Here is a 13295-nt window from a genome sequence, read left to right on the forward strand (position 1 = left end):
GAATTCCTCCTCCAGTTGTGACCCCTGTCTTGCCCAGCACTACAGCTGCTATGAGCAACAATACACCAGGTAAACAAAAATAGATTAAAATCATACTTTGAAACAAAACATTTGTGTCAGCTTTGGTATGTTGGCTATTAACATGCTGAAAAATCTCACTGGTTTCCTTTAGACAAATGAAATGAATGCTAGAAAGAAATACATTATAGCCAGTATCCAGATCAGGGAAACAGCAAAACCAAGAGGCAGCCTGTTGTATTTACTTTCCAACTGTATATTATAAATATATTTAGATCGAGTAACAGTGCAGAAAGACCTAGTTTTGCACTTGAAGGTCAAAACAGTAGATCACTGGCAGAGTTAAAAACCCAACATAGCACTTAATGTAATCTTTGTTAAATAGTGGTGCCAACTGAGAGAAATGATACATAGTTTTTGCTATCCATAGGATTGAGCTTGCTGGATCTTGTCAGACAGTGGTCCTTTACTTTGCTGGCTGATGGGCAATGGTTTCAGGGAGAAGAAAAATATCTCGGCAATATAAGCTGCAGCCAGTGACATACTTCCTTCTCCCTCATGTCCAACATATGTGGACCAGAAATGATGCTGGAGAATCATATGGGCAAAAAACTGCTCATGGAGTATGTCCCAAGTTAACAAGCACTGACATTTCCATACATACAGACCTGATAATTTTGTGCTCTAACATATCTTCCTTACTTACCTAGGTAGATGGCCGGAAACTGGCTTTTCAACTTTTTTTATTTTGTGGAGACTTTTTCATTCAAGATTGGGATGTATGGGAAGTTTAACATACAGAAATCGGGATTTTGGCACATATGGACCTGCTTTTGTCACACGGCTTTTGCTGATCCCATGCTGAAAAGCAGTGAGGTGGACAAATCCACCTTATTTTTCATTGGTGGCTGTAAACATGTAAAAGTTCCAGCTCTTGGATTAGATTTACTGCATCTTCTAGCTCAATATTTTTAATTTTCATTAGTTTGATTACTTTAAATTGTGGAAATCATAGCTTTACTCCAATGCTTTTTTGAATTCTGATGCAAATTGTCTTTTAAAACAGTAAGCTAGTCATTTACATTTCGTGTTCATCAGCATATCTCTACTGCTGAGCTACAAGTAGGAGTATTTTCAGGGTTGGAGGATTCTTCTGGATTATGCCTTGAAACTATCAGATTGCTGATTTAATCTCAATGTTCCTTTTGAAACAACATGATAAAATGGGCAATCCTCCTGAATCCAGCTACTGCAGGTTGAAATTTTTGGTAGAATCCTTAAGAGTCTTCCTAGGGATAAAGCACAAGTCCAGTAAGTTCTTGACTAGCAGATGTTTCTGAGTACAGTGTTAACAATTATAATTTGGTTTATACTGTTTCCACTGAATGGTTTGGATTACTGTGTGAAACCTGTGTATTTTGCATTTGTCAGTGGTTTTGTTAGTAATTCCCATAGGTCAATGGCAGAAAGCTGTGAGCTACACTTACTGCTACTTGAGGAATGTTGATATGAGTCTGTGTTATTTCTGTGCACTCTCTGTGTGTGTCAGAAAAATAGTTTAAATTGATGTTAATACAGTTCTTGCTCAATATTTAGTAACTGGTTCTGATGTCCTAGAAAGATTACGGTATTTTTATAATTTGATTTTTTGCAATCCAGGAATCTTTACTGTGCAAAATAAACATAAATGTTCATGCCTGGTTTATAACTTCTTTTTACATCAGGTTTTTTTTTTTCCCCTTCTCTAACACGATTTCTAAGTCTGTGTGTTAAAATATTTTGGCATATTGGATTTTCTCTTTTTTAGGAACACCTGTGACTCCAGTTACGCCAGCCAATGTGGTGCAGAGTTTACCTGATCCTTGGGTATCTCAGATTGCTAATACAGATACACTTGCTGCTGTTGCACAGATTTTACAGAGCCCTCAAGGCCAACAGGTAAATATTTTGTAAACAGTTATACTGTACACCGTTTGATACTATGTGTCTTTAAGGTACACTTAAAGAATACTGCTTCCATGAGTATCTCTTAGTTTTTTTGTCTGGTATCCATGCTAACTATCCCATGATGTTGTTCATCACAAGTAAGTTCCAGGTAAACTAAAACTTCCTGTTACCTTTTGTAACCATCCCTGTTTGTTCTTTAAAAGTATTGCAGAATGTGACTTTAGGTAAGATAGTCTGTAATACATACTTTTCTGTATAGTGTTGCAGATGACTAAATGAAAAGCAGCATTAAGATTTCATGGATGTAGGTGTGAAATAGAATGTATAAGTATATTCTCTGCTGGATGCTCCAAGAAGCTAAACATTATACAGAATTATGTAATAGGAATGTACTCATTCTGGAAGTGCATTTTGTGTTGATTCTTTTCTTTATCTTTCCATCAGCTAAATATAGTTATTGTTTTGCAGCATTCAAAAATCAGGTCTTTGAAATGGCTATGTTCCTCAGTTTCTAAATGCTCAACTCCAAAAAAAAAAAAAAAAAAAAAAAAAAAAAAAAAAAAAGTGGCTTGATGTGCAGCATGCATTGAACTGTTTGTTCTCTTAGCCTGCAGCCACATAAGCTGAGTCCACACAGTCAGCTTTCTGTAAAAATGTAGATTGTTTTTCAGTTTATGCTAGAACTCTGGCACCAGCATAACTTTGGCATTATGATTTTCATTTGGACTGAGGAAAAGGGTGCTTTACATGCTGGGGTGCTAAACATAAATCCCGTGCATGTGAATCAGAAGCAGTCACCAGTGAGCTGTTAATGAAGCACTGATGCTGACAATAACAACTTTACTTAGTGAGATTGTTTTACAGTGTTCAGCTAAGCAGAGTTGTCTGTAATTGTTCATAAATCAAATGAAGGGAGCATTTTAATCTGATTGTAGTGAAACAAATTGACAGGCCATTGAAAAGCAGAGCAAAATGAGTTTGTGGGATACTTTGTGAAATGTAGAAGAAAGGTGGTGGAATACATCTTAAACAAGGAAGGGATGTGAAGTGAGAATGGGAAATATATGGAAAGTCAGTGAGGTAATTTTAAAGATTATTACCTAGAGAGTATTCGGGGGGGAAAAAGAGAAAAATACTGTGACGATGAGAAGGGAATTAGAGTTTCAAAGACAGCAGATCACAAAGAAATAATATTTTGGATATTTAGTTCAAAATGGTAAAATGAGGAAGAGAATGGATTTTGGGAGAGGGAAAAGATGGTCTTAAGCAGAAATGTGGAGACGGACTGGGTATGTAATAAGTATGTACATACAGATCTCTAGGATTGGTAGATGAAGTGCAACATTTGCTTGCATCCTGTTGATCTCTTTTCTTCCTGTTCTTCAAGCCAGTCCACCCCCTGACCCCCCAAGCTCCAAAGTCTTTGATTTCATCTTAAGATTGTGGTTTATGGGTGAGAATGCATGCAGGTAAATTGAGAGTCTAGACCTATGAGAGAGCAGAGTAAGAAAGATGTGAACAATAAGAATGTGAAAGCAGCTAGAACGGTGACCACCCAGGATTTTTCCACTCTAGGGCTTCCATCTCTGCTTCTTCAGTTTGATTCCTTCCTGCTCAGAGCAACGCACAAGGTGGACCAGCCATATTTGCTCATCTTTTGTGGATTGGCCAAGAAGGGAGGGGGGAGCTCTTCGGCTTTGCCTGTTGCAGTAATCAGTGAAAGCTCTTGGTGAGGTAGAACAATAAAGGAAGCATTTTTAGAGGCTCTGCTGTATAAAGTACCTGTACAACTATTTTTAAAGAATAGGAAGAGTTGTTTTACATTGTTAGAAGGTAACTCTAAATCTTGAAAAAGGATTATACATTTTTGATGCATTGTGCAAAAGAAGATATAACTAATCAGCTCATGCAGAGTTTCTAGTGAGCCCTAGTAAGAAGGGAGGGATTGAACCCTATAAGAGTTCAGTGGTGAACCCCATGAAGAGGTGGAATATTAACATGAAGATTATCAGGGACTTACATCAGCATAGTGTGAACTACCTGGATTTGCTCAGCCTTTTCCCCAGAAATACTCCAGGGGTTTACCTCGTGGAAAGTCAAAGGACTGTTTCCTCTAATTCCATGGTGCTTTAGGAGGGCTTCTTTCCATAGGGATAGTATTTTTTCCTTTTGTGTTAAGGTAAATCTGTACAATTTTATGGGAGCATCTCTGTTCAACAGATGAATAGATCTGCACATGAAAAAGCCTTTTATTTCCTGATTTGGGACAGCTCCTTTTAAAAAAATTATATGCAAATAGGAAGTTGGAGTAAGGAAACGAAGACACACCAGGCAATTGGATTGTACCTTTGTTCTAAAAAAAACCTATGGAAGAGATTCTATTTTTCTTTATTTCCCTCCTCTAGATTTGAAGGAAGATACTCTTAGGGTATCCTGCTATACTCTGATGAAATGTCTTAGGTCCAAAGTTTCTACACCTTTGAAAGTTCCTTCTCAGATGATAATCGGTACTTGTTCCAGTATAATCCTAGACCTCTCCTGGGTTGCAAGTGGAGTTGTTTAAACAAACAAACAAACCACCCCAACCACCACACCACCCCCCAAAACTATTTTTAAATAATATTTGAAACACCCAACACTATTTTTAAATAATATTTTTTTAACATCTGTCTTTTGGCATTACCCATACTTTGTTTTTACTTTAACAGACTTTGTTGTTACTGTACGTCTGTTGCCCCAGAGCTGCTGCTTCTGGTTCAACGTTGCATCTAGGCAATTTTTATCCTAAGATAGTGCTATACAGAGCCCCGAGTCTGTGGCATTGCAGGAAGTCAAATTATATTCCCAGTTCCTGGTTAATTTGCTTTTTATGTTTTGTTAACACAGCAAAGGAATTGCATTCTATCAGTGTAAACCTGAGTTTCAGAATGAGATTTTCCTTGTGACCGATCCAGAGACACTAGCACAAGCTCTTCATGTAGACATGTTGCATCAACTTAAAGTGGAGCTTGCAACAGTGCAATTATTCTCTCTACATGAATGTTATTACAGCAAACAGATTTTCCTAATCTAGGTGAGCCCTTAGGAAGCTGGAGTAGGCTAACAGATTTTTTTCAGGTCAGAAGGAATCAAACTGGAGAAACAGAAGAGGGGGAACCCTAGAAAGCAGGAAATCCTGAGTGGTGACTGGTCATCATGCAACCTATCAGAGCAAGTTAGGAGGAAGAAGCATCTGCATGTCTTATCAGCCACAGAAAACAAATTAGCCAGTAAGTGGGGAAAAAAATTTGCCGTAAATGAAAACAAATTAAGATGAAATAATAGCCATAGGTTAGATGATTCTGCATTCCTGAGGGTTTTTTTTTCCTAATTGGAAGGGGAAAAGACTAGTTTGGTTTTTGCTTTTAAAAAAAAAAATTCTTGTTTAATGCAATTGTTATCTTTTCTCTTTTAGCTTCAGCAGTTGATACAGACACTGCAGATACAGCAGCAGAAACCTCAGCCTTCACTACTTCAAGCCCTAGATGCTGGTCTTGTCGTTCAGTTACAGGCCCTCACAGCACAACTTACAGCTGCAGCTGCTGCTGCTAACACACTTAATCCACTGGAACAGAGTGTCTCTTTTAATAAGGTAGAAGTAGAATAACAGAAGTTCAAAGAAATATTTATTTTTAAACTATATGTAAGTGAAAGAGTCGTCTTTTGGATTTTACAGTTTGACTTCAGAGATACATGAATATACTATGAAGTGCTCTATCTTGAAAATTAAAAAAAAAAAGTCTAGAGAGAGTAGTATAAATGAAAATATTGGTTTTATATGAGTTTAGGGCTAAACGGCGTTTCATAGGATATCTCAAGTTGGAAGGGACCCATAAGGGTCATTGAATGTAAAGATGGATTTAGTAAGGTTTAGCAAGGTACATTTTTCTTCACTGTTTGTAAAACAGCAGAGAGAATTGAGCATGTCTTGTATTTCCCCTTCCTGTGTTTATGATCTGAGGTAGGAAGTGATTTCTTACAGGGTACTGAAAGGGAAACATACAGAAATTTATGCACTCTATTTTCCCAGAAGAAAAAAACCCTTTTTTTCCTAACCTAGGTAATCTCTTTTTCAGGCAGTTAGCACTCAAAACTTGACAAGTGCTGAGTTTAAAGTTTTAGGACAATTTATCTTGTATTTCTAGGATTTGTTCAGCTAAACTCAAATCTCTGAAATAGTAGAGCGTTGTTACTAGTAATGAAAGTAATGCAGCTGTAAAAATAAGGAAAAAATGGCCTGTACTATATCAGAGCTCGAACTATCAGCTCGAGTAGGGTATAATCACAGGGAATGAATGCATCAATTAATGGGGACTGCCTTAATATTTAGATACAAAAAGTCTTTAAGGATATGGTCCACAGACTTCAATTCCAGCATTTATATGGATAGGTGTACTCATACGTATGACTGTCCTGAATGTTGGACAACTTAACTGGAGCAAATGGAAGGAATTGGCATTCTGATGAGATGTTTATATACCTTGAGTGAGTTCAGCCTAATGCTTTTTAGTTAGTTTATGCCAGTAATAGTATGCAGGAGTCTTGTTGTCATGAAAGCTGTCAGCAGACTGAATGTACATGATTGTGATTTCTGGGACTTTGAAGGTAAGTGTTGTGGAAGGAATTCTTGTGGCAGTGTGATAATTTACAAGCTTTCAGTAGGTATAAGGTGTTGATTTGCTCTTGTAAGCTGTGGAAGAGTTGTGTTTAAAGTATGTGATCTGTGCCTCAGTTCTGCATTATACAAGTAGATTAGATTATAATACATCTCAAATTCCTTGTTCAGTGTTCTATAGCATCTCTGTGAATGAACTGAAAATGTACGTCGTCTTGTTAGTCCATTGAGGCTTTTGCTCCAAAGTTAATTTAGGCTGCTTTGCAGAAATAGCATGTTGTTTTAGAATTTCCTTTTTGTTTTTCTTTTTAATATAATGTTGGTGCTATCACACCAATTATCTCCTTTTTCAAAGGTTAGAGGATTTCTGAATCTAGGTATTCTAGAAGAGTACATATTAATATATATGTAATAACGGGCAATCTTATGGGCAATGATAAGTTTTGGGGATAATAATTTTCCTTGCTTTTTTTAATGCTTTCTCAGCACCAGTATCACCTGCGACCCAAATCCCACTTCTCAGTAGCTGAAGACCATGAGTCATAATGATATAATTCCATTTATTGGACTCTTTATTTCCATTTTATTATATTATTAATTGTATAATTTTTTTACTAGACATGGCAGCCATAATAAACAGTGTTAAAAAGGCAATATTTATGTTTATAGGAAGCACAGAATCATAGAATGGTTTGGGTTGGAAGGGATCTTAAAGATCATGTATTTCCAAGCCCCCTACCATGGGCAGGGCCACCTTCCATTAGACCAGGTTGCTCAAAGCCCCGTCTAGCCTGGCCTTGAACACTTCCAGGGATGGGGCATCCACAACTTCTCTGGGCAACCTTTTCCAGTGCCTCGCAACCCTCATAGTGAAGAATTTCTTCCTTATATCTAATCTAAATCTAACCCTCTTTCAGTTTAAAGCCATCACCCCTTGTCGTGTAACTACAAGCCCTTGTAAAAAGTCCCTCTCCAGCTTTCTTGTAGGCCCACTTCAGGTACTGAAAGGCCTCAATAAGGTCTCCCCAGAGCCTTTTCTTCTCCAGGCTGAACATCCCCAACTCTCTCAGCCTGTCCTCACAGGAAAGGTGCTCCAGTCCTTTGATCATCTTTGTGGCCCTCCTCTGGACTTGCTTCAACAGGTCCATGTCCTTCTTATGTTGGGGGGCCCAGAGCTGAATGCAGTACTCTAGGTGGGGTCTCCCAAGAGGGGAATAGAGGGGAGAATCTCCTTCGTCAACCTGCTGGCCATGCTTCTTTTTATGGAGCCCAGGATACGAGTGGTTTTCTGCTGGTTCATGTCCAATTTTTCATCTGCCAATATCCCCAAGTCTTTCTCTTCAGGGTGCTCTCAGTCCATTCTCCACTCAACCTGGATTTGAGCTTGGGATTTCCCCAACCCATGTGCAGGACCTTGCAGTTGGCCTTGTTGAACTTCATGGGGTTCACACGGGTCCACCTTTCAAGCCTGTCAGGGTCCCTCTGGATGGCATCCCTTCTCTCTAGCGTGTCGTCTGCACCACACAGCTTGGTGTCGTCAGCAGACTTGCTGAGGCTACACTCAATACCACTGTCCATGTTGCTGACAAAGATGTAAATCACTGCTGGTCCCATTACCAACCCCTCGGGAACACCACTCATCACTGGTCTCCACTTGGACACTGAGCTGCTGACCACAACTCTTGGAGTACGACCATCCAGCCAGTTCCTTATGCACCAGGTGGTCCATCCATCATGCACCAGGTGGTCCATCCATCAAATCCATGTCTCTCCAATTTAGAGACGAGGATGTCATGCAGGACAGTGCCAAAGGCTTTGCACAAGTCCAGGTAGATGATGTCAGTTGCTCTTATCCACCAGTGCTGTAACCCCATCGTAGAAGGCTGCCAAATTTGTCAGGCATGATTTGGCCTTAGTGAAGCCATGTTGGCTGTCACCAATCACCTCCTTATTTTGCATCTGCCTTAGCATAGTTTCCAGGAGGATCTGCTCCATGATCTTGCCGCGCACAGAGGTGAGACAGACTGGCCTGTAGTTCCCCAGGTCTTCCTTTTTTCCCTTTTTAAAAATGGGGGTTATTTTTTCACTTTTCCAGTCAGTGGGAACTTCAGTGGACTGCCATGACTTGCTAAAATAGTAGATTAATTTAGATTAAGCTAAAGCAAAAAATACGCTGCAATTGCTAACGAGCACTCAGTTGACAGGGCCAGACTGGAGCTGCTTGAAAGTAACTAATAACAAAGTCCAAATAGCATGCCCATGTAAAATAAAAACTACAAACCGGATTTTTTTAAGAGGAAAAGTTTTGGAAATGCTTTACTTCCTGACAACAAATCTAGGTCTTTGTTAGTGATCTTTCAGGATGCTCTGAAGTTCTAGATTTTTTGTATGCGTTTTAGAGAGCTTGCAATATTTTTATACTTAACACAAAATGTGTTAGAGATACACGTATCAAAACTCAGGGTGTCAGAACAGTACAATGAACAGCAACACTGGACTGTTCACAGCCTTTTCTTGAGTACCAGACATACATTTGCTTCGTCTCTGGGGTTCTAGTCTTTATGATAAAACTGTTGTTTTGTCAACATCAAGAGTGTGTGTTTTATAGTCTTGCTACATGACCATATGCTTGTTATGGTAAAGAAAGATTTTTGATCAATATTTCCTATACATTTATGTCATATTCATTTTATTTTAATTTCTAATGAGAATATCCTGATCCTTAAGAAGAATTCTGTTTCCTTTCGAATAAAAAGCTTTTTTCATGTCTTTAATAATTCCCATTGCTTTTTCTGAGGATGTTCTCTTCTTGGGTAATTAAAGTAACAGGTGTAGCATTCGTATACAGTTCTGTACTTTTATATATGTGTGTGCGGTGGGTTAACCTAGGTATCCTAATACTTAATTTGTTTTAATTTCTATTGCTTTATTGTAGAGAGTATTCTGTTACAATTTATTTAAAAATCAAGATGTTTCAGTTCTTATTTTTCCCTTTAATATCTACTGTTATTAAAACAAACAAAAATCCTGCTGCACGTTTGCCTGTCTTGGCTGGAAGTTCTTTGGTTTTCTCTGGCCCCAGTTTAACTAAATAATTTTTTTGCATATCATAAATTGCTGACTACTTTCCATTTGTTCCTTTTCTCAGATGATTAAATAGTACATATTCTGTTACTGCCTTTCTACTTTGTCATGATGGAAGAAGATACATGATGACTAATAATACTTTAAAGATGAGGCTGGTTGTTTTTCTAAAATGCATCTTTTTTTTCGATCAGCAGCACTTTGCAAATGGTTTACTTGAAAATATTCTAAAGATATGAAAAAAAATAAGAAGGCGGCCACCTTACTTTAAATGGATTATATATATGCAGTGAAAGTTATTCTGGATTTTAGCATCCCATCTCACATAAGCTTGATGGTCTGTTTCTGCTGTGTTTTCTCGGAGATATATTCAGTCCTTCTTTCATATATATAGTAGATTATTTCATTGGGAAAATAGTTCTAAAAAATCTTGATTGTTCAGTCTCTTAGTTAGCTTATATTTCATTCTTCTTGCTGGACTGCAGTGATTGAGAGTAAATAGAGCATCCTGAGAAAGAGAAGGGGCTACTGAATCATCATGGCTTGTTACTGGAGATGTTTTTGCCTTGGTATTTCAAAATTACTGCCCTGTGTTCTCATCTTCTTGGTTTTTTCTTCTGAAACCAGGGCTCGAGAAGAAGTTACAGCGATTTGTAGTACAGCGTTAATTCTGCTTTTCAGAAAACTTCCAAGGTGTAAAGATACATGGACATGGGTTTGATGGCAGCACTGCTCTATCAGTGCATAGTTACTGAAAAAAGACAAATCTCGGTGACAAATAATGCTTGTTGTATTTCTTCATGCTTGTTCTTCAGTTTTGTCTTCAAGAAAATAAAATGCTGCTGAAAAGCCTCTGGACTGTATAAAAATTAATAAACAAAACAGACTTTTTTTTGTTCAGCAGAACTACAGTGTAGACAACTTCAGAGATAAGCCAGGAAGTTTATCCAAGTTTTTCTTTTTCTCTGTCAGATACCTTTCTTTTTATGCTTCTGGAGGCTTTTTCCTCTTACATGATAACTGCTTGCTTTGATTTTTTGCAGACTATGTGAGAAGTTGTTTTCAAGGAGCAGTATATTTGAAGGAATTCAGGTTGTCTAAATGACACGTGTGTGTGAAAATACAGTAATTCTTTGCGAAGTAATCAAGCTGTAGGTCTTCTCTTGATATGAGCAGAGCAGTTTGCTGATTCCCAAAGGATTGAATAGTTGGCCTCTTCGTAGTAATTTCTTCTAATTAAAGGTACCATTACATAAAATTAATCTTTATTTAAGCCTTCCTCCAAACTAGCTGTTATTTACTATGGAAAGAACATATGGTTATACTTGTAACAGCAGCCAGAGTTCAAGAAAGCCATGGACAAAATTTGGTATTTGATGCATTCAAGAGTTTGGTAGCAATAGCAGTATGACATTTAATTTTCTATTCAGGTTATTTGCCAAACTTTTTTTAAGTTGAGAAATAAAAGCGTTTTTCTTTTGAAAAGTAAATATACATAAAGGAACATATAAGGAGTACTCAGTAATGCTTATCTTGCTTTCTCCTAGAAGCTGATGGACAGGTTTGACTTTGGGGAAGAATCTGAACAAAATGAAGAGCCTAAAAAGGAAACTCCCACTTCCCAACTGTAAGATCAAGCTATGTTTCTTACGGAAAATACTAGAATTTGCTTGACAGTAGTTGAACATTAAGATTAAATAGTAAGGAAAGTGTTGTTGCTTTCAGAGCATAAGTATACTAAACCAGTAGGAAGAGAAAGCAGTTTACCAAATTAATGAAACATTGTAAACTTTTAAAATACTTATATTAAGTCTGTGTGCTGGAAGTTTTGTTGACTTCATCTTAAAGTTAGCTTTTACTTTGCTTTGTTAGTTATATTCATAGCATTAATGTGATAATGATGAACAGAAGGTGGAACTAGCTACATTGTCTTCCTTTACATTTTTAGTTGAACTTGAATCTCAGTTGTGAAAACCTGTTTATCAACTGTTTAAACCAAGAGAAAAACTGGTTTGTTTCGTTTTTTAATTTAAATTGTTTCATTTTAGTCCTTTAGTACCAGAATCTGTGAACAACTCACTTTTTCACCAACTAGCTGAACAGCTACAGCAACAAAACTTAGAACATCTCAGACAACAGCTTCTGGAGCAACAGCAGCCTCAAAAAGTAAGAACTCCATCTTGTGGTTGACGTAATAATCATGTTCTCCACTGATAAAAAATTCATACTACAGGACAAAAAAATTGTCTTGTTACTGACAATTCTCTTGTAATGAAAGTCTTTGTCACTAGCTGATCATCTAACAGAAACTTGCAGAGCAAGTGGAATAAGCGGGAGAAAATGCTTAAAGCAGAAAAAAAAATAAAACCAGATATGTGGGGTGTACATTTACTGTACCATTTAGCTGAGTTACAGACTGACTGTGCTTTGGTTGTTCAGCTCTTTATATGGGAGAAAAAAGCTTTTTCCCTGCTGTCAGATAGAAGAAGGTGAGCACTGAAGTGATTCTGCTCCTGTCTGTGAAGGGAGAACAGTGTGCAAGCTGCTGCTGCAGAACCATCAAGAGGTCAGAATAGAGATTGCAGATAACTTTAATTTCCCCTACCAAGCTTTAAGTCTTGGCTAATAAATGTCTCATTCTATTGAAGAATCTAAGCTAGAGTCACGTATTTCCTGAGAAATGATGAATTAAGAACTGATGCTCACCACAACCCAAGATTGCTTCTTAACTAGTGAATCGGGTCCCCTCTACTCTACATTGAAGTAAATTGGCTTATTTCTTCTGAGGTTAGTCCTCGGTATTTAGCTGTTCTTTTTCCCACCTGATCCCAATTCCTGATCCCATTAGGAAAAACCCCCAAAAGTTTATTCTGTCTTGATACTGACCAGGTAAAGTGGATTTTGTGTGAAGTATTTGGATCTAGTTTCACAGTAAAATAAAAATCTTAGTTTGAAAGAAAATCTAAGGGACCACAAACTTAACAAACATCTGTTGGGGATTTTAGCTTAACCTGTGCAAAGGTACAGTTGCTCAACTTTCAATTAAGAACATCGTTTGAGTTTTGAATTTGTGACTTTGAGGTCTTAGTTGTTTAGAAAATTAGTAATTTAAGGTATTATTTTCTTATTCTACTTTATTTTACTAGATTTTATTTTCATTTCTCATCTAAGTGCAGTAACAGAGTTTGTGCAACATAGCTACAGACTAAATAGTTTTTTATGTTGGTGGATATCTAGCAATTTCTGGCTTTAAACACTAAAAAATGTTATAAAGGAATATAATAATTGTGAAGAATGCATCTGTTTTAGGAGCTTTTGATGTGACATCTCTAAACGTAACTATCTAATTTGAAAATAAATATGCTGAATGCCTACCTTATTGTAAAATAAGCAGAATTAGATTTTAAATCAATTTAATCTAAGTTACAGTACATTTATGGGTAGAATGTTCATATGACTCACCCCTTATTATTTGATCTTCTATTCCAAGTGCTTTCCCAGAAGTTGTTTCCCTTCAGGTCCACTCAGCTTCTTGCCTAGTCAGTACAGAGAGAGGAAGTTTTTATTTTCACCTTCATAGCAGCTAAAAGAT

General features: G+C 37.3%; 1 protein-coding gene across 1 annotated transcript in view; it reads left to right on the forward strand.

Moving 5' to 3' along the window:
• Nucleotides 1-13295, forward strand: part of SCAF8 (SR-related CTD associated factor 8) — a 67801-nt gene that overhangs the window by 32126 nt on the left and 22380 nt on the right. Inside the window, 5 exon segments of the mRNA XM_009644291.2 lie at nt 1-69; nt 1826-1956; nt 5420-5596; nt 11251-11330; nt 11752-11869. Of these exon segments, the coding sequence (XP_009642586.2) occupies nt 1-69; nt 1826-1956; nt 5420-5596; nt 11251-11330; nt 11752-11869 (575 nt within the window).

This window comes from Egretta garzetta, unplaced genomic scaffold (assembly GCF_000687185.1).
Source record: "Egretta garzetta isolate BGI_Z169 unplaced genomic scaffold, ASM68718v1 scaffold397, whole genome shotgun sequence".
Lineage (NCBI taxonomy): Eukaryota > Metazoa > Chordata > Aves > Pelecaniformes > Ardeidae > Egretta > Egretta garzetta.